The 21,917-nt window shown below is 56.4% G+C and overlaps 7 protein-coding genes across 7 annotated transcripts; 5 read left to right on the top strand and 2 right to left on the bottom strand.

The window, feature by feature from the left end:
• Positions 1–1,218: 1,218 nt before the first annotated feature.
• GMORB2_2555 (pre-mRNA-splicing factor SPF27) lies at positions 1,219–1,964 on the top strand (the record flags this gene model as incomplete). Its single annotated transcript, XM_035464535.1, has 2 exons — positions 1,219–1,255; positions 1,360–1,964. 2 exons carry the CDS (start codon positions 1,219–1,221, stop codon positions 1,962–1,964), a joined length of 642 nt encoding a protein of 213 aa, XP_035319721.1.
• A 575-nt stretch (positions 1,965–2,539) lies between these two features.
• Positions 2,540–3,774, bottom strand: GMORB2_2554 (uncharacterized protein; the record flags this gene model as incomplete). The annotated part of the gene is made up of 2 exons (XM_035464534.1): positions 2,540–3,235; positions 3,355–3,774. The coding sequence occupies 2 exons, from the start codon at positions 3,772–3,774 to the stop codon at positions 2,540–2,542; spliced, it is 1,116 nt and encodes a 371-aa protein (XP_035319720.1).
• A 2,725-nt stretch (positions 3,775–6,499) lies between these two features.
• GMORB2_2553 (transcriptional coactivator HFI1/ADA1) lies at positions 6,500–8,140 on the bottom strand (the record flags this gene model as incomplete). The annotated part of the gene is made up of 3 exons (XM_035464533.1): positions 6,500–7,225; positions 7,522–7,811; positions 7,903–8,140. The coding sequence occupies 3 exons, from the start codon at positions 8,138–8,140 to the stop codon at positions 6,500–6,502; spliced, it is 1,254 nt and encodes a 417-aa protein (XP_035319719.1).
• An 833-nt stretch (positions 8,141–8,973) lies between these two features.
• Positions 8,974–11,825, top strand: GMORB2_2552 (gamma-tubulin complex component 3; the record flags this gene model as incomplete). Its single annotated transcript, XM_035464532.1, has 2 exons — positions 8,974–9,110; positions 9,185–11,825. 2 exons carry the CDS (start codon positions 8,974–8,976, stop codon positions 11,823–11,825), a joined length of 2,778 nt encoding a protein of 925 aa, XP_035319718.1.
• A 1,983-nt stretch (positions 11,826–13,808) lies between these two features.
• GMORB2_2551 (uncharacterized protein) lies at positions 13,809–14,045 on the top strand (the record flags this gene model as incomplete). Its single annotated transcript, XM_035464531.1, has 1 exon — positions 13,809–14,045. The coding sequence occupies one exon, from the start codon at positions 13,809–13,811 to the stop codon at positions 14,043–14,045; it is 237 nt and encodes a 78-aa protein (XP_035319717.1).
• A 1,327-nt stretch (positions 14,046–15,372) lies between these two features.
• Positions 15,373–16,890, top strand: GMORB2_2550 (uncharacterized protein; the record flags this gene model as incomplete). The annotated part of the gene is made up of 1 exon (XM_035464530.1): positions 15,373–16,890. One exon carries the CDS (start codon positions 15,373–15,375, stop codon positions 16,888–16,890), a length of 1,518 nt encoding a protein of 505 aa, XP_035319716.1.
• A 1,198-nt stretch (positions 16,891–18,088) lies between these two features.
• GMORB2_2549 (Major Facilitator Superfamily) lies at positions 18,089–20,267 on the top strand (the record flags this gene model as incomplete). Its single annotated transcript, XM_035464529.1, has 4 exons — positions 18,089–18,577; positions 18,714–18,781; positions 19,080–20,209; positions 20,242–20,267. 4 exons carry the CDS (start codon positions 18,089–18,091, stop codon positions 20,265–20,267), a joined length of 1,713 nt encoding a protein of 570 aa, XP_035319715.1.
• Between the last annotated feature and the right edge of the window lie 1,650 nt (positions 20,268–21,917).

The following is a 21,917-nucleotide window of genomic DNA, read 5'->3' as shown; positions in this document are numbered from 1 at the left end:
AGTCACCCCAATACCCAATACGAGAGGTAGAAGCGTCTCTGAACATGCTGTAGCTACCACCGTATAGAGAGCGGTTCATGCATCAGCTGTCATCCCCGGCATCGAGCTAGATACACGAGACTGCTTAAAGGACTGCCGGCTGGCCAGAAGCCCATGCTACCGCGGCGGTTCCGCCTCCCAAAGCAGCGACTCTCTCCTTCTCAGACACTTCTGCTGCAGACTGCCGGGTATCCAACCAAGCCTGGTTAGAGCCGCGATTGGCAATCATGTCCCGTTCATCTTTACCTGGGTAGTGAGGACACATGACTGCACAGCCGGAGATGCGCGCGGTTTCCTCCTCTCTGTTGGCTGTTCCTGGGAGACCTCTACATTAACCGCATGACAGTATTGCGTGGCATCGATCGCTGTGGCATCTGATATGAAGGCTAAGCTTCAGGTCGTCGGACGGGCAGGTTTACATCTCGAACCCATCCATCGATTGCCGATTCGGTCAATACGTGCTTACGCTTATGCGCACATGGCACGATGGAATTTGTGAATTTCGACATGAATGCAGAAGGGGGGGGGGGGGGGGGGGGGCAACGGAGTAGCAACATGCAAAGGGGATTAGACCGACACGATACTCCCCCGTATAAGAGTAACATTAGTAAGTGATGATCCCTACTCTAGAGCCTGCTCTAGAGACCAGAGGAGACGAGCAGCAATGCGATGCTTGCTGTTGATATTATAATCGCACCAGGGGTGCCGCATGGAGCGCTGGTATGCTTCAAGGTGGGGTGGGATCAGCGGCGGGATAATGTCAGTAAACAGCTCGTCTGAGGTGTCAGGTCAGAAGGAGGATGTATCTGGATAATTTATTCGCTCATGTAATGATAGAAAGGGATAGGAGTATGACTTTTTTTTTTTTTTTTTTGCCTGCCTTCTTGACGATAATATATAATTCTATAATAGTATTATATTTTCTACTTTCTATTTCTCACAAGGGAAATAGTAACCAACTACAGAGTACAGAGGTCGCTTTATCGATGACAGCTCCTACCGGACCGGAATAATCTGTTCCGACAGCTTATTCAGCTGCTTGTTCCAACAATTGGGAGGGATCAGAAAGTTGCGCCCGTCGCACGCATTCCATGGAACAAACAAACAAACAAAAAACACCCCCCTCCATCCAACACATCACCAAAACACAGTTTATACGCAACCATCCGACTGCTCATCATGGCCATCCCACCCGCCTACCACGAGTCCCTCCCCTGTAAGAACCATATGACCCCCCCCCCCCTCTTCGCCCATCTGGCAGAGACCAAAATACATGATGAATAAATAAATGAATTATACATTAATACGAATCAAAAACAGACATCGACACGGAGCCCACACCGTCCGAGCTCGACGCAGCCCGCGCCCTCGTCTCAGCCGAGCAGCAACGACGAGACCCCCCCCCATCCCCCCCTCAGCACCCATCCCCATCATTCTCGGACATCATGGCCATCGAGCTCGCCCGCGCCGCCTCCGGCACCGCCCTACAGTCCCTCAGCCTGTCCCGCTACGAGGCCCAGGAGGCCCCTCCCCCGCGGGAGCCGGCGTCCACCCACCTTCGCGTCCTAGAGGCCGCCTACGTCGGCGAGTCGTATCTCTCCTCCCGCCTGCAGACGCTCGAGCTCCTCGACCGTCACGGACGCAACGCCTGGCTCCTCGGCAACCACCACCTCGAGGCCGAGCTGCGCCGCGTAGAGGCCGACCTGGCCGCCACGAGGGCCGACATCGACCGCGTCAACATTGAGAGGAGACGCCGCCAGGAGGACGTCCGCACCGAGATGCACGTCCTCGAGGATACTTGGAAGAGGGGCGTCGGGAGGGTCCTCGAGACAGAGATCGCCGTCGAAGCCCTCAGGGCCCAGATCCGGGACGAGCTGGCCGCCGGGGCGCTCCGGCAGCACCAGCTCCAGCACGCTCCCGAGTGAGAGGTTCGGTGCGTGCGTGCGTGCCACGGAAAGAACAAGGAAGAGAGAGAGAAGCAACAGACATCATGATGCAGTCGCTGGCTAGCTGCTCACACCAAAGGGGGCGTTACCGCGCTAGCAGCGCGACTCAATCATGTATACCCAGACTCGAAAAACCCTAAGGGCCGCACAGTGACGTTGTGAGAAACGTCGTGCCGTCGGATGAAACACATACGGGCCACGCCATACTGCAGCTCTGCTGGCCCAATACAGCACATGGCGTTTTGTTTAGTAGCACATGGAGCAGTGTAGTATTACATGGAGGATTCAGTCGTTCAAATGCTTTCACCAATAATACCATCACGGACTCTCTTGCAGTATCACCCTGCCCCGTCCTGACTGATGATATGCCGTCCTCCAAAGCAGATATTGTCGCCCTCCCCAACACTCCTCAGAGACTGGCCCAAGAGATACATGGAAAGATACGCAAGAATAAGGGGTTTCGGAATAAATAATTAAAGAGAAGGGTAAAGAGAATTTTTTAAAACAAGAGAACCAACGCAAAGCTACCTCGTCCAAACCAGGTGTATCCGTCTTCAGCTGGTATGCAGTGGGTCCATCTCCTCGACGCCCGACTTGACGCCCTCATACTTTGTCCGTCGAAGAATACCCTCGACGGGGCCGAGCAGTCTTTGGAAGGCATTCTTGCCCAGCGAAGCCACCTTGACATCGGTCGATGCCACGATGCTAGCTGCACGGGGCGCATCATTGAGCAGCGCCAGCTCGCCAAAGAAGTCGCCCTTGGTGTAGTGGAGCACCTTGTCGTCGCCTTTGTAGGCATCAGCCTCGCCAGTCTCGAGTAGGTAGAACGAGTCGCCAGGGTCGCCCTCCTTGATGATGACGTCGCCCGGGGGGTGTTTTTGCGTCTCCAGGGCGTCAGCAATCTTGGAGCGTTCGTAGGCGGTGAGCGAGGCCAGGAGAGGCACTTCTTCGAGGAAGTTCTCGTACATGCGTCGGCGGGCAAACGTTGACTCCATCAGGATGCGGCGAAAGGTGACACGGTCCAGTGCCCACAGGGTGCAGCTCGGTTCGGCCGAGATGACGGTGGCGGCACGAGGGGCGTTGTACATGAGGGCAAGCTCTCCAAACGAGCCGCCAGCCTCGATGGTGCCAACCTTGGCACCCACGCCGTCGGGGCCGGGCTGGACTTGGCCAGTTGGGTTCACGTAGACATCAAAGGAACCCTTCTCGACCACGTAGAAGAAGTCGCCAGCGTCGCCTTGGATGATGACCTGTTAGGAAAGGAAGCAACAGGTGTTAGTTGTGGACCTTTATACTAGTATCTCGTTCTCGTTCTCTCTCTCTCTCTCTCTCTTCCCACGAGGTGTATATGGAATTGGGGGCTGCGTACCTTGATATCCTTTGCAGGCACGGGTTTCTCCATCAGAGCACTCAGGATCTGGCCGCTCTGCTCATCATCGAGGTGATTGAAGAGAAAGTTGCACTCGATAGCTTTTTTCAACCTGGCCAGCTGCTCCGGACTCTTTTCGTGTTTAGGAGGAGACCAGTTGTCATATGTATCGGCGCTGGGCTTCAACGACTCAGCCGAAACTGAGGTGCGGCGGTTGAAGTTGTACTGGGCTGGGTAGCTGTCGGGGTTCGGGGGCGACATGGAGGTGGGAGGGGCGTCGGTGCTGGCGTCGCCACCGAAGATGGGGGCCTGGTCCGGGGGTCCATTCTCATCCTCCTCGGCCAGACTCTGCATCTGGGATCGGCTGTTGCCGAAGGGGTTCGCGTTGGCAGCAAAGGGGCTCGTGAATTGGCCAGCCATGGTTGCGATTGTAGGTGTCGGAAGACGGTGAATAATGGCGCTAGTTGGGTATGCTGGAATGGGCGCCGCGCCTTGGAGGTCAAGGCAGCAATCTATAGAGTCTGCAAAGACGTGAAGCCAAGGTAATCAGCTCGGTCCATGTAGAACAGCACATTGCGTTGAGGTGTCATCAACAGGTTGAGTACGGACGAGTCAACAGGTGGTGGTCGTGGGCTCAGCTGGTAGCCAGCAGGGTGTGACGCCACGGGCTTGGACGTCTTGACAAGGAGAATAGGGGAAGCCAGCCAGCGGGCAAGGGAGACAGGCACTCGGGCCAAAGGAAAGACAGGATAGCAGGCGCAGGTAGGTGTGGAAAGCAAAGTTGGCCGACGTACCTTTCAGGCACAACCGAGCGCGACTGGTGACGTGCCGTGGCGGGGCGTTGATGGCGAGCGACGGGAGGGGAGGGTTTTTAGGCTGTCCCGTCAGTGGTGGCGGCCGTCGTCGCTCTGCCACGAGATGGCAGAGAGAAGAAGAGGTCTCTGAAGAAGCCCTCTTTCTGTTTCTAGAGAGAGGTATGAGAGACAGCTAACGAAGTCCGAGACGTGCCAAGCTCTGGACGGCGACGGTAGCGGGCAGACGGACGGAGGGAGGGTAGCTATTCTGTCTATCGTCTTGGAGGGAGGGAGTGGAAACGGGGGAAGGAACAAGGAGAAGCCCAGAAACGCCAGTGGACTTGAGAGTATGACGGATGGGCACGTGGTGTATGAAAGGAGGAAGGAAATACAGAATGAGGCAATACGAGCATGAAGCCGGGGCCAAGGAATGATTTGAGAACCGGGGAATGGAGACAAGGAAAGGAGGGAAAGAGAGGAAAGGTGCCAGGTGAAAGGCGGGACGCAGGGAAAGACGCAAGTGGGGGGATTGAAACTCGGAAGAGTCAGTACAGGACGGCAGGTGGGAAGAGGAAGCCTTCTAGAAGGAAAGAGCACAGATCAGCATTTGGCCGGTGCATAGACGGAGCGGCGGTACTGCAGCCAGCACCGCAGCACTGTACTGCGCTATCAGCAGGCACTAATCTGTAGAGATTACATATATCAATACTAGCACCGGTATGGACCCGACCTTCCATAATATTAGTACTAAAAGGGTCAGCGGGACGCTGCAACGGAGCACAGCATTACGACCGCTACAAGCCTACAGTGGTGTATAAGCTCTGCTAAGCTTCTCACGGGACCCTGTTAAGCTCTCCATTCCAAGGCATACATGTAATTATTGGCTCTCCATCACGGTAGGAGGGAAGCACTACAATACCTCTCTCTCCTTCTCTCTCTCTCTCCTTCTCTCTTCTCCCTCTCCCTGTGAGAGTCCCCCCCCTTTAGGCTCCTCACCCCAGATCCCATCCCTTATGCAGCCCTGACATCGAAACCGTTTAAGACGACACCCCCTCCCACATTTACGTCACACACGCACACGCACACACATGTCCACAGCTGGTTGACTGTTTCGCACGGCATCTCGAATTACCAGAATAACTGCATGACTGCATAACTGCATGCCTTTTCCGTCTCTCTCTCTCTCTCCAGCGGGAAAAGTACGTGTGTGTGGATCGTGAGGAGAGAGAGGGGGAGGTTGCTACCAATCAGCCTGCCCCCCCGCCCCCCTTTCCAGTGGAGATTTCCTCCTTCCTTCTTCCTTCTTTTCCCTTCCTCTCACGAGTGTGGCAAGCAGGCACATACCGTAATGGTTGTTGGACCAGTGCAGCATCTTGACGCCACTTTGAGGTGGGGGAGTCGTCTCTAATTCTTGTACCCTTCCCTCCTGTTGCTGCCCTGACCAAGAAGAAGGCCTCCTCGTAAGACGACAACGTTGTGCTTATTACCGTTCAGAGGAGATCTGCTGTTTAGCTCGACAAGGCCCGAGGGCGCACGGAGCACCTCCACATCCGGTCACGTACGTATCCTTTACGATACTATCTATCTACTGCTTGTACTATTCCGTCGATCTCTCTCCCATCTACTACTCCATAATCTTATCATTGCTGCCGCTGCCCCTGCTGCTTGCCTTCTCATCACCTTCATCACCTGGGTGTCCCCCTCTCTTATCGGCACTTCATGAAAGGGACAGAGGAAACTTGCATACAGTATCGGACCAATGACCAGAAGAGGGGGAAAAAAACTACACAACATGACTTGCCTGGGTGACCTTTTGGTCGATCATGCAAGTGCCCGAGGATGGGGTACATGTTTCCCTCCCCTCCGATGCCGGCAGTTGGAGATGGCCAACCTCATCTACCTCACAACCACTCTTATCACTTGGATCTTTTAACTTATTCTGGTATTACTCCTTCTATACCTTGGTACGTCGGCGCCCTCTCGACGGGTATCGTAAAACACTTTTTAAAAAAAGAAGAAGACACCACCGCCTTCGTTACAGAGAAACAGACCTCCTCTCTGCCGTCTTCTTCTGCTTCCACAGTGGTACAAGAAAAAAAGTAATAAAAATAAAGAAGCCAAAGTATCCAAAATAAACAGGATGCAAAAGGGAGGAATAAAAGAAACCTTGCCCGGAAACGCCATTCAACAAATGCCCTCCTGTTGAAGAAAAAAGAAATGCACGCGCCAATAGAACTCCTCCGTGGTTTTTTTTTCTCTTCTCGCGCCATTCTTCTCCCCTTCTCATCATGATATACACTCAATCACCGTCCTTTTCCAAGAAAAAAGGGGAGGGGGACACAGCATGCTCACTATGAGCTGGCAGTAAGACAAGAGTCCAGTAGTCCGTCCAGCGAGTCAATATCCTGACCCTCAGCACCCTCCCACCAGGGTTCCGAGTCGATGTCCATGATATCTGCACCGTTGGGTATCAGCTCGATGGCACCTGCACCGCCAGCCCCATTCGTCAGGAACGGGCTGTCGTAGTCATCTTCCGTCATGGCGGGTGGTTGCTGGTCATTGTAATACGTGTAATCCGACCAGTTCTCCAGCTCACCCTCCTTGTACCCGTACAGGATCTGCGTCGTGATGATGGGGAACGTGGCCATGCCCGTGTCGCCCATCTCGAGGGCCACCCTCACGTCGGCCATGCTGAGAGCGCCCCTCTCGCACGCGGCCTTGGCCTCGACGGGGAGCAGGCCGTTCTTGTCACGCATCAGCTTGCCGCTCTGCGCCAGGTCCTCCTCCGCATGCAGCTGGCGGCTATACTGGTGCGTCTGCACCCACGTCGTCCCCACGCCGAAGCCGGAGCTGCCCGCCTCGCCGGGGCCGTTGCTGCGCGTCCGGCTGAAGATCTGGGTGAGGACGTCCTTGATGAACGTCTCGGTCGCTACCGACATGAGCTGCGGGGACTCGGCTGTGTGGCCGCTCACCAGGCCGGCCTCGTAGCAGAAGGGTAGCATGCGGCCACCGATGGTGCCGACGTCGGGGAACTCGCCCGATTCGATGGCGAGCGGTTGGTTGAAGCGTTTGCGGATCTCGAGGTCAAAATCTTGGCGGGTCCGTTAGTCAGCATGTGTCTCCGATCCGGTCAAGAGATAGGCCGAGAGAAGCATGGGTCCCAGGGCAGAAAGGGCACACTCACTCATATTGTTGATCCCTCCCGTTGCACTCGTCGGCACTTCGGCTGCGGCAGACGGTTTGCGCCGCACATCTGAAAAGACATTGACCAGACTCTCTTGCGGGTCAAACTGTGTGCGCAGAACAAGAAGACGTTAGAGAACGCGATGCATACTGTGGAAAAGAGGGGGGGGGGGAGAGGGGGGATACACACGTCGTTGTGTACCATCTCCTTGATTCTCCTCCTATCCTTGGCGGGCAGCTGCATTACGCCAACCTTGAGCCTCCTCTCGGCCGCATCACCGGTGACGGGCTTGCTCCCTGTAGGGACGGCAGGCTTGTCGTCTGCGCTGACCCAGGGGGCGACGCCCTGGTCTGGCATCTCGCGCGTGACATTGGCGATTATGGCGAGGATGAGCCGGTTGTGGAGGTGTTCCCTCTCACCCGAGGCGCTGGTGACGAGGGGATCGATTATGGCGGAGAATTCGGACTGGTTGAGGCGGCCTGTGTCGGGGAGGGTCAGGATAGTTGCGTGTATATAGGACGGTGGTCATGTATACCGAGGGAGGGAGGAGGGTATATCGGAGATGCTTACCATATGCTAGGTTGCATACAGTTTCCTTATATAGCACCCATTTATCTGGTGGGATGAAAGCCTTGACAGCCGCATAATACGGTTCGAGGTCTATTCGAGGAGGAACGATCTGGCTAGTCTTGGACTTTGGTGCGCCGCCCGCCGCATTCAATGATATGGATTTTGTCGAGAGCGTAGGCGTGGATATAGCCCCCGCGGCGGCCGGGCGGCTCAGAGCCGCAGGATCGATGTCTGGCATAGCTGGGGCCGGTGTGATGCGTGCAACGGTGTGACTGATTCTGAGATGGGACGAGGTTATGGGTCCCCGGTCGGGACGCTGTAGGCAGAAGCGAGATGCTGCCGTGCTGTGTTGTTATAGGACTCGGTAGCGACAATGATTGATGATGATGATGATGATGCTGATGCTGGTCGCGCACGACGAAATGCGCTTCGAGGCGCCGGGGAAATTGCTCATGGGATACAGCAGGGGGTTGCTGAAGACCACGCGATTCCAATGCTTCAGTCAGACTGATGCATCAGGCATCGTGACGATAGTGGCTGATGGCGGCGCGGCGTTTTTTTTTGGGGGGGGGGGGGTGGAGAGGGACTGGGAGAGGGACTGGGAGAGGGAGGGACGTTGGTGACGCGGGAAGAGGATCGAGGGTGAAGTTGTCCCATGGGTATTTCGCGAGGAGAGGGCCCTTTTGCCAGATGAGGTAAATGGGAGTACAAGGTACTTCTCGCAGATGGGTTTTCACGCACACCTTACCTTGAGAGTGTATCGTATCGTATACATGGAGAATCCCGAGCTCACAGGCCGATGTGTTGCTGCTATTAGTGCTCAGCCCGCTGTAAATGGCCCAGCGCGCGCGCGTCCCTCTTGGGGCTTCTCTGAGCGCGCGTGTATCTTTCAGGTCTTCGGTCGTGGTATAACCAAAGGAGCCGAAAGCAGCTTCGCCCCCCAGCACGCCCTGAAGACACACGTCAAAACTTCCTGAACGCTGCTCGTGGTTATCCAGAAGACAGTCGGCTCCCTCATCCCGTTCATCGTCTGCACACACCAAACCGCCCCCTCCCCAAAACAATGCAGCCATGGCTCCCGACCGTGTCGCCAACGCCCTGGATAACTTGATATCCCACATTGTCCCTCGCGACCCCGACGAGGATGATGAGTCCGCCCAGAATCAGCACGACGCCCGCTTCGAGCAGGCCATGTCTATGATTCAGAGGTGAGCAGCAGCTGCCGACATCACATACAAGCTCCTACCCGGCGCAATACGCATCATCTAACGTCTCTAAACAGCCCAGCATCTTCGGCCGTCTCTTCCGACGTCAACCACGCCTCGGATCTGATCAAGCGCAAGCTTATACAGAGCAACCCCGGACAGGCGCTCCGGTTCTCCAACCTGTACTCCAGACTCCTCTCTCTTCCCGTCCTCGAGCATAAATGGGCCATCCTATACCTCCTCTACCAGCTAGCCGACTCCCCAGACCCCAGCGAACCCCTCCCCATCAGCCCCGTCAAGCCGTCGGCACCCAACTACCGCGATGCCGTGAGCCGAGAAGCCATGAAGCGCCAGGGCCGGGACAGGCCCCGGGCTCAGGCTCAGGCTCAGGCTCAGGCTCAGGCGCAGGCGCAGGCTCAGGCGCAGGCGCAGGCGCAGGCGCAGGCGCAGGCGCAGCAGCCGACAAAGCTCGAGGAGAAGCAGTTCAAAGAGGCCTTCCAGCCAGAAGGGCTGGCCAAGCTCCCGCCGCCCCAGGCCAGAGACCAGCCAGGCAACATGGATGGCGCGGCTGACGGCGACGTACCTAAGCGGGACGTGTCCCTCAAGTCGACGCTGCTGGCCAGCAACCGCGCCGACATAGACCCCCCGGAGGCCGTCATCCTGCGCGACCTGCCTTTTGCCCTGCAGGGCGTGTCGTCGACCACTCTACCCTTCACGCCAAAGGACACCCTCAGGCTGCCGCCCTCGCTCCCGATGCCTCTCATCTCGCTCCTGCACACGCTGGCGGAGCCGTCGCTGCTCTACCGTCGCCTCGACACCTTCTGCAAGAGCCCCGCCAAGGGCCTGCTGTCCCAGAGCCTGCGGGCGGCCATGGGCAGCGAGCTGCGGGCCTACCTCAGCCTCGTCGCCACGCTGGAGGGCCAGATAAGGCGTGCCCTCTCGGCCATCGACCACACGGCGCCGCGGGGTGGCATCGGTAAGGCGGGCGTGACGCTGAAGCGGTGCGTGGTGTGGACGAGGGAGGCGACCATGGGCCTGAGGCTGATGAGCCTCATCGCCGAGGAGTCCGAAGAGAAGAAGGGAGGGCAGCTCATCTCGCTCATACACGGCTTCTCGTCGTCGCACGGCGATCCGGTGGTGGCGGCCTTTGCCGAGAGGCTGCTGGGCAGCTTCACGCGACCATTCTACGACCTGCTGCGGCACTGGATCTACGACGGCGAGCTGTCGGATCCGTACCTCGAGTTCTTCGTACGGGAGCCCGGGGCGAGAGGGGACGGAGCGGGGACGGGCAGGGGTAAGGCGATAGGCAACGTGTGGGAGGACAAGTACGAGATCGCGCCGGACATGGTGCCGACGACGATCACGGAGGCGTTCGCGCAGAAGGTGTTCCTGATCGGCAAGTCGCTCAACTTCATCCGCAACAGCTGCGGCGACTCGCTGTGGGTGGAGAACTACTCCAAGGACGCGTCCAAGGAGCTGCGGTACGGGGACACGGCAACGCTGGAGGCGTGGATCGACGAGGCATACAAGACGACGATGCGGCGGCTGATCGACCTGATGGCCAACAAGTTCCACCTGTACGAGCACCTGGCGGCGCTGCGCAACTACATACTGCTGGGCAAGGGCGACTTCATCGCGCTGCTGATGGAGTCGCTGGCGCCGAACCTGGACCGGCCGGCGGGGGCGCAGTACCGGCACACGCTGACGGCGCAGCTGGAGCACGCGATACGCGGGTCCGACGCGCAGCACGACTCGGCCGAGGTGCTCCGGCGGCTGGACGCGCGCATGCTGCAGCTGTCGCACGGGGACATTGGGTGGGACTGCTTCACGCTCGAGTACAAGATCGACGCGCCGGTGGACGTGGTGGTGACGGAGTGGGGCAACAGGCAGTACCTCAAGGTCTTCAACTTCCTGTGGCGCATCAAGCGCGTCGAGTTCGGGCTCCTGACGACGTGGCGCAAGTGCATGACGGGCGCGCGCGGGGTGCTGCAGAGCGACGACGAGGTGGTGGCCCAGGCGTGGAAGTCGACGCGGGGCACGCTGGCGGAGATGATACACTTTGTCGGGCAGCTGCAGTACTACATCCTGTTCGAGGTGATCGAGTCGTCGTGGAACGCGCTGCAGGAGCGCATCCGCAAGGACGACTGCACGCTCGACGACTTCATCAAGGCCCACACGACCTACCTCAACGACATAACGCACAAGGGGCTCCTGGGGCCCAAGAGGCGCGGGCCGACGACGGCGGCGTCGGCCGACGACGACGACAGGGCGTCGTACCTGGCGCAGCTGGGCGACATGCTCCGCTTCATGCTCAACTACCGGGACGCGGTGGACGGGCTGTACAGCTGGAGCGTGTCCGAGTTCACCCGACGCCAGGAGGCGGACGTGCGCACCAACTTTGCCGACGACCAGGACGACGTCGACGGCGGCGGCGGCGGCGGCGGCGGCGGCGGCGGCGGGGCGGCGGGGCAAGGGACGGGCAGCGTGACGTCCGAGTTCCCCGTCCTGCAGGAACGGTTGCGCCACCTCGGATCGTCGTTCCGCACCCGGCTCCAACTCCTCCTCGGCGACCTGGCCTACCAGCCCGACGTGGACATGCGCTTCCTCGGCGTGGCCATGAACTTCAACGACGTCTACCAGCCGGCCCGGCGCAAGAGCAAGCCCTCCTCTGCCGTGCCGTCGACGGGCCAGCATTCGGTGAATACGTCGAGGGGGTGAGGCCCTCCGGGGGCCCCGGGCCGGGGAGGGGGGAGGGCCTGTTCCCGCTACGGTCGCCGTCCGGAATTGGTGTCGTTATCATGACTAGTATGAGTAGATGTGGTGATGGTACAGGATGGGGTAAAGTAGATGCGATGCATGAATTGTCGATTCTTCTTCTTCTCCTCCTTCTTCTTTTTCCCGTCCTTCTCCCCAAGTAATAATGTCGAGTTCAGGATTCCGTATGTCCGTCTGGGGTTCGACGGTCAAGAGTGCCCCGGGGCAGGGTCACAGACTCGCAGTTGCAATTCGATCTACAGGACTGAGATGCACTGCCATGACGCCGGGCTCTCTTCTGAAACATGTTTCTGGTGCGTACATGAGGGAGGGTGAATTCGGCATGATAAGTAGCCCGTAGGACATGAGCATGCATGTGCTACATGTGCTAGAGCCTACGAGTTCATACTACTGCTACGACAGATCTGTACTATCTACCACTATTACCACTATCACTACGGCCACTACAGCCACTACTACCGCTACTACCACTACGACCACTATTACTACTATTACTACTATTGTTACTAAATAGTACTACTACTACTACTACTACTACTACTACTACTACTACTACTACTACTACTACTACTACTACTACTACTACTACTACTTGTATCATGTCCGCAATCAAGAAAGGAAAGGGAAGGGAAAAAGGGGGGGAGAAGAGGAGGAAGAAGAAGGATTTAAAAAAAAAAAAAAAAAAGAGGTCAGGCAATATTGCCACCACTCTCACCAAGGGTTAGACAAGTTGAGCTGTCCCGCAACAGATGGGAAAGGTTGGTGGTATCGACTGACATCCCTGCAATGGCATCACTTTTCTTTCTTTTTTTCTTTTCTATTGGCGGCAAATAGGTCAAGCGTCAATCCTCTCTTCTTTCTTCTTCCATCAGACAGGCGCCACAACGGAAGATCATGACAACCCCCTTCTCCCAGTCCGGATGTTCCGCGTAGCCAATACTTCCTTTCTTACGAGACATGGCCTGTACCTTTTCTTTTCTTTTCTTTTTCCCCCTGTCAACTTGCGTACGAGTATCTCCTCACTCCATACATGACAGGGAGAGCATACGAGTTATAATGCAAAAGAGACGGAAGAGACGGCTCATACCTGTACAAATATATATATATATATCCCGATTATTTGTGATGATGTAGAGCGGTGGCGGATCGGTGAAAGAGGGCAGTGTGTGAAGAGAAGGGATCAGAAGAGGATTGAGAACATGATGTATGCATGTATCGATGTATTACTCCGTAGTACTCTATACGATATATAAATTATATAAATTATATGAATCATATGAATCATATGAATTATATATATATAAAAGTTATATGAATTATAATAAAGTATTATATGAATAGAAGGAGTCAAAACGTGTATCCAGTGGCCACTGCCCCCCCCCCCCCAAAAAAAAGAAACACCCCCATTTTCATTTTCTAGCCTTGCCTTGTTTGAGGCTGTCTTCCCCCCCCCCCTTCCCCGTCTTCCCCGTATATCTCCCCGACTCCCTCTGAAGCTTTGCCCCAGCTTTGCCCCAGCTTTTGAGAGACAGAGTCACAGATTACCTTGTTTTCTATCCTTTGCCCTTTGCCATTTGCCGGTTTGCCCCCCTACTCGTACTTATCTCTTGTCTCCTCCCCGGCTCTTGTCTCACTTCACCTTTACTTTAAACCTCCGACTATCCTCTCCTTCTCACCCTCCAACTTCAACCTCTCGTCTCTTCTCACCTTCCAACTTCCAACTTCCAACCCTCCTCTCTCTTTCTCTCTTTCCCTCTCCCTCGCCCCAACTCCCCGTCGAAGCTCCGACGAGTCTGATCTCAACCAGACGTCAGAGACTTCCGTCTTCGGGCCTTGACAGGTAAGAAAGTATTCCCTCCAAAAGTTGATCGTCATCTCCAAGACACTAAGCAGGGCACCCCAACCCCAGAGCTTCACGAGATCAGGATGCCTGCCCGTCAAATCTTCGCCCCCGTGCCCGTCTCGCCGTCCAGGCATCCCCTCAAGATCGACACGGCCAACGACCTCTATGCCCACCTCAGCAGCTCTCTCGCCGGCCAGGCATCCTCTCAGTCCACTCATGTCCGCCTCGAGACCCCGAGTCAGGAAGGCTGGTCTGTCCCGGCTCCTCCCCCACCCAGTCCCGTCGGATTCTGCGTCGATAGCAGGGCCATCAGCTGTTGACGTGTATCCGTCTGTATACACCACACCTTGGGGCTGTCCATACACGCATGCACGCACAATCTCTCTCTTGCCTCTCGCTCTTATAGATAGAGAGGCAAACTGTACTATTACTCGGAACTGAGGGTCGTGACACATTTCCTCACTCCAAACGGAGCTCATCGGATGCTTTTCATAGTCTCTCTCTCTCTCTCTCTCTCTCTCTCTCTCTCTCTCTCTCTTTATCCACCTGTCTATGTGTGAGAGCATCCGCGTTCAACTCTCTGCCTTCTCCTCCAACGTATATTCCTGCCCCCCCCCCCCCCCCCCCCCCCTTTACATGTCTTTTGCGGCAAGGACGGGACAGTAAGGGTAATTAGCTATTATTTGGATTTACAGGTCGGGGTGTGTCGGAAAAGATGATGAGCAGCAACGACGGAAGAGCCAATCGGGTTGATCTGCTGACTATATCTTCTTTCCTTCTCTCTCCTGCTCCTCTCATGTCTGTTACTATCTAGCAACAAATCATGAGTATACTCAGTCGTCATCTCCGGTCGTGATACAGACATGCCAAAACTACATAATACTTTCTTCTACCTGTCAGCAGTGTACGCATTCGCGGCTGTGTGTTGCTGTGCGGATTGTTAGCTCTACTACTGCTGGTACTTGACATGTGGTCCCGATACTGCATTGATCTTCCTTGTGCCCGACGTCATATCCCATTCTCCGGCCTCGGCCCAGAGAACGCAGCTGATGGTGTCTAGTATCCTTAACGTCTCGTGGAAGCGAGTCTTGACCAGAAAAAAAAAAGATCTTCCTTCCCTCTTGATTCAGGATATACGAGTTTTTGCCCATGCTGGGACAATACTACCAGTTCGCATCAATAATATTGATACTTGTAGAGATCATGTACGAGTATGCGCGAGTACGGAGTACAGATTACATATATATATATGGGTGGTATTTACTGCAGGTTGGCCCGGCGATGCGGGGATGCACCATCCTCCCACCCTACGTGTTCGGTCGCGTCTTCTGGTCACCAGAAAAAAAAAAACGCGTCTCGACGCGTCGTCGTCTCCCCTTGAACAGACCCCCGATTTCTTCTCCACCAGGTCCATTCCACTTTCCTGATTTCAAGAGACAAGAAGAAGGAAAAATAAATCTTTACCTGCACTCCTCCGTTCATTCCTCACAAAAAAAAAAAGAAGAAAAGAAGAAAGGAAAATAAAAGGAGAAGGAGAATCATCCGCACCTTCTTTAAACTGCCATCCTTACTCTCTCCACCGAGGAACAAGGAAAGAGCCACATACGCACGCCCTCTCGCTACTTCCCCCTCCCCAAGTAAACCGTCATGGCTCGTCCGACAAAGAGGGCTCAGCCGACGACGACGGTCAATCCTACCCAGGCAATCGGCAGATTCGGTCGCGTATCCAAGGGCAACCGAATCACCCCCAACCAAGGCAAGAAGGCGGCAACGACATCACCCTCCGTCGCCGCCGCCGCTTCTCCTGCCGCGACACGCAAGCGCAAGATCCAGGACGACGGCAGCCCCATCACGCCTCGGACCGTGTCGTTCCCCCCCAACGACGACGACCGGGTTGCCGCCGCACCCACCTCCTCGAAGCGGGCCTGCCGCCGCACCAGGAAGCCGTCGCTCCCGGCCGTCGAGAAGCCCGTGGCTGTCTCCCCCCCGAAGAAGCCGTCCGCCACCGCCAGGAGGGGGAAGGTCACGGCCGGGGGTGGTGCCCCTGCGCCGTCCCGACGAGCAGAGCCAGCGCACGAGGCCTCGGAGGGCGCGCTGCTCGCCAAGTCCGGGCGGACCGTCCAGACGAGGATCGACGACGCCTTCAACAGGGCGGCCATAAAGGCCCCGACGGCAGGACCAGGCGAGAATGGCCTCCCCCCGCACCTGGCCGACCTGGTCGACCTGCACAGGGCTTTCGTCAAGTCCATGACCATCCAGATGGCACACAGCGGCAGCAACATCCCCGTCGACGTGCGCTCTCTCGCACCAAACATCTCGCTCGCCTGGGGCAAGCGCCAGGTCACGATTGACGACATCAGGCGGTGCGTGGCCCTGCAGGCATCTGCGGCGGCCAGGTCGCCCTTCCTCGTGACCGACTACGGCCGCGGCAAGGTGTGCGTCGAGCTGAATGCCGACGCCTCCCCCTCGGTCGACGAGGACGGCCTGTGCCGGCAGTTCGAGGACGGCCTGCGACGGGTGTGCGCCGACCGCGCCCGCGACGACGGCGACGCGATGACGGACGGTGACGACGTCGGCGTCTCCCTCGACGCCCTCTCGCTCGCCGACCTGCCCCGGGCCGACATCGCCAACCGCGACCTCGGCCTGGGCGCCAACCCGATCCTGGCCAGGGGGCAGCGCGCCCTGACGGAGCTGCACAACGACGTCGTGGCCCGTCAGCAGGACCGCGACGCCCGGAAGCAGGCCGCGCCCATGCTGAACCGCGACGGCAGCAGGATGAGCCTGCTCGACCGTCTCCGCCACAGGCAGCTCGCCCGGGACAGCGCCCGGCTGCCCCCCTCGGGCCCCGAGCTCGAGCGCCGCGCCGCGCTCAGCCGCGTCGCCGACGTGTCGTCGACAATCTCGATGCTCAGCCTGTCCAAGCCGGCCTCCCTGCCTCGCCAGGCCTTTCCGATGGCCGCGGTGCTCGACCGTCTGAGGGATTCGCTGAGGGTGCCCGTCTCCAGGGAGGAGGCGGCAGCGTGCGTCCGCGTCATCGCATCCGAGGTGGCACCCGAGTGGCTCCGCGTCGTGTCGCTGGGCGGCAGGGAGAATGTGGTTATCCAGAGGAATATGCAGCCTGTTGATAGGGTGTTGCGTGAGCGTGTTGACAAGCTGTCGGTGTAGCTTTCTTCTTCTTTTTTTCTTGTCTCTTTTCCAGTCATGGCATCAGGATGGCGTTTGTCTTCTTCCCCCCCAAAGTCTTTTCATATGGCCGGTTTAACTCAACATTGTTGCATATTACATATCGCGTACGGGTAGAAAAGCTTGGAGTTTGTCTCGGGAGTCGATACCGGGTGCAGTCGAGATTCAGTCATATCAACTTTTCATCAGACAATCATTCACATCTACCTATGTTCCACGTGACACCCTTCGCATACCGGGACTCGGCAGTGGGTGGAGTCAGTGCCGATACGACGGACCGGTATTATGACACGGCCGATTAAAGCCGATGAGGCGGGGGGGGGGGAGACCGAAACCTCCCCTACTCCTCCTCCTCCTCCTACTCGTACTTACTGGTACACTCCATATAGCCTAATAAAAAAGAAAGAGAAGATGATGGAGATGAAGAAGAAGAAGAAAGAAGAAGAGACAGGTTCCGTTATTCGCAGGGATGGTGAGAAAAGGCCCGAGTACAGGAGTAGCATGTAATATGGCGACATGATTACGGCATGAATCTGTTCCTTTCTCGTTCCCGTTCAGGGTACGGGTAGGACCTTGTAAAGGGAAGGGGGTGGGGGAGGGGAATCAAGATCCGATGTGACTGTGACTGTTAGATAGCCGACGTTGGGGAAATGTGTGAATTACCGAGATAAGGATGCTCTCTCTCTTTGCCCAATTGATCCCTGATACCTTCTCTTCCTCTTCCTCTTCTTCTCTCTACAATGTGTTTTCTATTTTTAACCTTGCTTATTTTTATATTCTTACATCATCTGTACCTTTTATCTTCCGTGTGCTGCTTTATGAGCAGATACCAAACCGGTTTGATGTCTTTCGTCCGACTTCATCGCTTACCGTCCTTTTCTACCTAGTCTCCGACGCCGGATATATAATTCCGTTTTTTTTTTGCATTCTGATCTGCATTTTCCTCCTTTCAGGATTCGTACCCATCCAGGGATATATATCTACAGGGACTTACACATTCGGGGTGATTACATTGGTGGTGAGAGGGGAGGGAACGGGAGAAAGAGAGAGAGAGAGAGAGAAGGGGAGGGGGGGAGAGGGGGGGAAAGAACTCACACCTTCCTCATCCGAAAATCGTATTTGTTCTTTTGCCTTGGTTTTTTTTTTTAAAAAAAAAAACATAAAGAGTACAACCGACACCATGTCGGCGAGGCCATCATACCAATCCTCCCAGCCCTCTGAATCCATCCGGGTCGGCGGCGGCGGCGGCGGCGGCGGCGGCGTACTGACGTCTGTGCCTTACCGCACGGCATCCAACCTCTCGGGACCAGACGCCCTCGAACCCGTGACCGACAGCAGCGCAGCAGCCCGTCGTCGCAGTACGCCGGTCTCCGGAGAAGATGGGGCGGGGGGGAAAGAAGACGACGAGGATCCGTACCGCGAGGCGGGCGACGAGGTCTACGACAGGCTGAGCAGGTGGCGCAAGTCGTGCATAGTCGGCGTGCTGGCCTTCTGCGCCTTCCTCTCGCCCATATCGAGCACGTCGGTGCTGAGCGCGACGCCCGAGGTGGCGGCCACGTACGGCACCACCGGGTCCATCGTCAACCTCAGCAACGCCGGGTACATGGCTCTCATGGCGGTTTCGCCCATCGTGTGGGGTCCCATCAGTCAGCTGTTTGGAAGGAGACCGGTATGTCGTTCAATCAGAGCTTGCTGAGAAGAAAGAGGGAGAATCAAGAAAAGAAGAAGAGAGAAGAAAAGATCAAGCAGGAGAGAGAAGAGAGCATTGACTAAACATTTAAAAAAAAATTTAAAAAAAAAATTAGATCACACTTATCACGGCTGTCGCCTTCACGGTACTGAGCATGGCTACGGCTCTGGCGCCCAACTTGGTGTCTTTCTTCATCTTTCGTGCTCTCTCGGCCTTTGAGGGTACGGCCTTTATCCTGCTCGGTTCAGCTTGTATTGGGTAGGTTACACACATTCTCACTCACACACACACACACATGCACACATGCACACATACACGTACACGTGGATACCTTGGGTATAATCGACAATACGTCCAGGTGGGTGTAAGAAGAGGGAATATGAGAAGAAGATGGAGAAGAGGAAGAAATGAGATATAGGAAGAAGGAAGACGAAGAGAAAAGAAGAAGAAGAAGAAGAAGAGCTGACATACCCACCTCTAGCGACATCTACCGACCTACCGAACGCGGCACGGCAGTAGGATGGTTCATGTCAGGCACGCTGTTCGGGCCGGCGTTCGGTCCGTTCCTGGGGGGTATAATCGTGACGTACTCGTCGTGGCGGACGATATTCTGGCTGCAGACCGGTCTGGCGGGTGCCGGTCTGGCCGGGGTCTTCTTCCTCGTGCCGGAGACGATCCACCGGAAGGGCATGGATGACCTGCGACAGCAGCAGCAGCAGCAGCGGCGGCGGCGGCGGCGGCGGCGGCGGCGACGGGGGGCAAGCAGCGGTTGGACCGGTTGGACGGGAAGGTGGTCGCAGGCGCGGGCGGTGGCTTCGCAGGCGAACCCGCTGCGCATCCTCCGGTGGTTCCGACACGCGAACCTGTGCCTGGTGGGGGCGGCGAGCGCGGCGCTGGTGTGGAACATGTACAGCCTGCTGACGCCGATACGGTACGTGCTCAACCCGCGGTTCGGGCTGGAGTCGCCGCTGCTGTCGGGCCTGTTCTACCTCGCCCCCGGCAGCGGGTACCTGCTCGGGACGTTCGGCGGAGGCCGCTGGGCCGACAGGACGGTCAAGGAGTGGATCCGGAGGAGGGGCGGGAGGAGGGTGCCCGAGGACCGCATCCGGTCGGCCGTGCCCTTCATCGGCCTGCTCATGCCGGCCTGCGTCCTCGTCTACGGCTGGACGGTCGAGATGCGCGCCGGCGGCATCCCGGTACCCGTCATCGCCATGTTCGCCCAGGGCGTCGGCCAGCTCTTCTGCTTCCCCTCCCTCAACACCTACTGCCTCGACGTCGTCGGCGGCAGGGGCGCCGAGGTGGCTGCCGCCAACTTCTTCGTCAGGTACCTCAGCGGCTGCCTGGGTACGGCCGTGGTCCTGCCCATCGTCGAGGCCGTCGGCATAGGCTGGTTCTCCACCATCTCGGCCGGCCTGCTGGTCGCCTCGGCCGCGGGGCTGCAGCTCGCCATCCGTAGGGGGGATGGGTGGGTGGAGAGGATCGAGAACGGACCGGAGACTGGTACCGGAGCCGATGGTGATGGCGTTGGCGATGGCGATGGCGACGGCGATGCAGGTTCAGGTGCGGGTGCGGGTACGGGTGCGGGTGCGGGTGCGGGTGCGGGTGTCGCGGGTGAGGTCACTGGTGATGGAGGTGCCGAAGAGGGGATGCGCACTATTACTACGAGTAATAGTGCTAGAGATAACACTACTACTACTACTACTACTACCACTGCTACTACTGTTGGCGGGACTGATGCGGAAAGAGGAGGACCCTGACAGGGACCCTGACAGGGACAGGGGATGGGAATGAGGAAGAGGTCTTGGCAGTACGTCATCGTTTGCTACCTACATCTTACTCGTACATGTACGGGTAGTACGACGAGGTAATGAAGAAACAATACTGAGTGGTAGAAATTCGAACATCTACGTGTACATGTACGAGATATGTATGGGAGGTACGGAGTAAGATATGTATGGAAGATGACACGAGGGGGACTCCGTAGGGAAGAAATGAAAAAGGAAAGGAAAAAAAAAAGCTGATCTAGAAGAATGACCAAACATCGTCATTGTACATATGGGTAAATTACAAGGATGACGCCGTCCCCCTCCCCCCCCTTTTTTTTTTCTTTTCTTCTTCTTCACCTTCGAACATGTTGATAGTGTTAGACGACTCGGCATGGGACTGGTTAATTAGCTAATTACATATAAGCAGGGGGGAGTATGGGACAATGTTTGAGGGCGAGAGCGGGTATATCTCCATAGGACGGCGATCTCTGTACGAGTAGAGCATTAAGATGCTCACAGTATGATCATGCCTGAATCCTGCATTAATCCGTGTATCCATGCCGCACGAGTACGAGTATCGACGCACGAGAGTGATGCATACGACGTGGAGTGCCGATAAGAGATAGAGATGCCGATAAGAAATAGAGAGTGACAGAGAGAGAGAGAAAGAAGAAGTGAGGATGAAAGAGAGAACAGAAGAAGAATAAGAAAAGAGAAGAAAAGGAAGAGAGGGGGGGGGGGGAAGGAAAGAAAAAAAAAAAGTCCCACACCGACAAAAAAAAACGATGATCCTCCATAAGGGTAAGAGCCAGACCAATGGACCACGGTGGGTAAATGACGATGGAGGGGAATTAAGAAGAGATGACAGGCCAGGGTGGAGGAAGGGAGGGATGGTGGTGATGGACCGTTGAGTTGGTCCGTGCGTCGACAGATTGACGGAGCTGACACAGAACGATAGCATGCAGTACAGATTACCCTCCTCTACAGATTACAAGCACGAGCATGAATATCACTTACAAGTTACAGAAGAGTAGTATTCACCGAAAGAGGAGAGGACCGAGTATGGATAACTTTTGCCCTGACCAAACATAGGGCTGGGCTCACGTGAGTTGGGAGTCTTATCGGCGGTGACCGGGGAGTTGACGATGCCTACCTGTACTCCTTCCTAGTACAGATTACTCGACGGTAGCAGTGAGCAGTTCCCGTCATAGACGACAGGCGGCTGCCATTGAAGAAGTGTCTCCCCACGCATACGAGTATCATGTGTGATGATGACTCCGACCTCCGTCAAAGGGCCCTGAACAGCATAATATGTACGAGTACGATGATACTGTGAGAAGCCCCGCAACTCTGTCATGGCCCCGGCTCGAGGTGCTGGTTTGGTATAAAATGACTAGAGTGGGTCCTATGACGGCATAGCTTGTCAGTCCCGGGCACTAGGGAAGGAACGCCAAGGATGATACGCTGATATCAGATAGGTACGGCGTACTTGAAGCACAGACCCTTACTAAAGCAATGGGGCCTCACTAAAGCATGTGCCTTACTAAAGCATG

Source organism: Geosmithia morbida (genome assembly GCF_012550715.1).
Source record: "Geosmithia morbida isolate 1262 chromosome Unknown scaffold_13, whole genome shotgun sequence".
Classification (NCBI taxonomy): domain Eukaryota; kingdom Fungi; phylum Ascomycota; class Sordariomycetes; order Hypocreales; family Bionectriaceae; genus Geosmithia; species Geosmithia morbida.
This window is presented reverse-complemented; position numbering and strand designations above follow the sequence as displayed.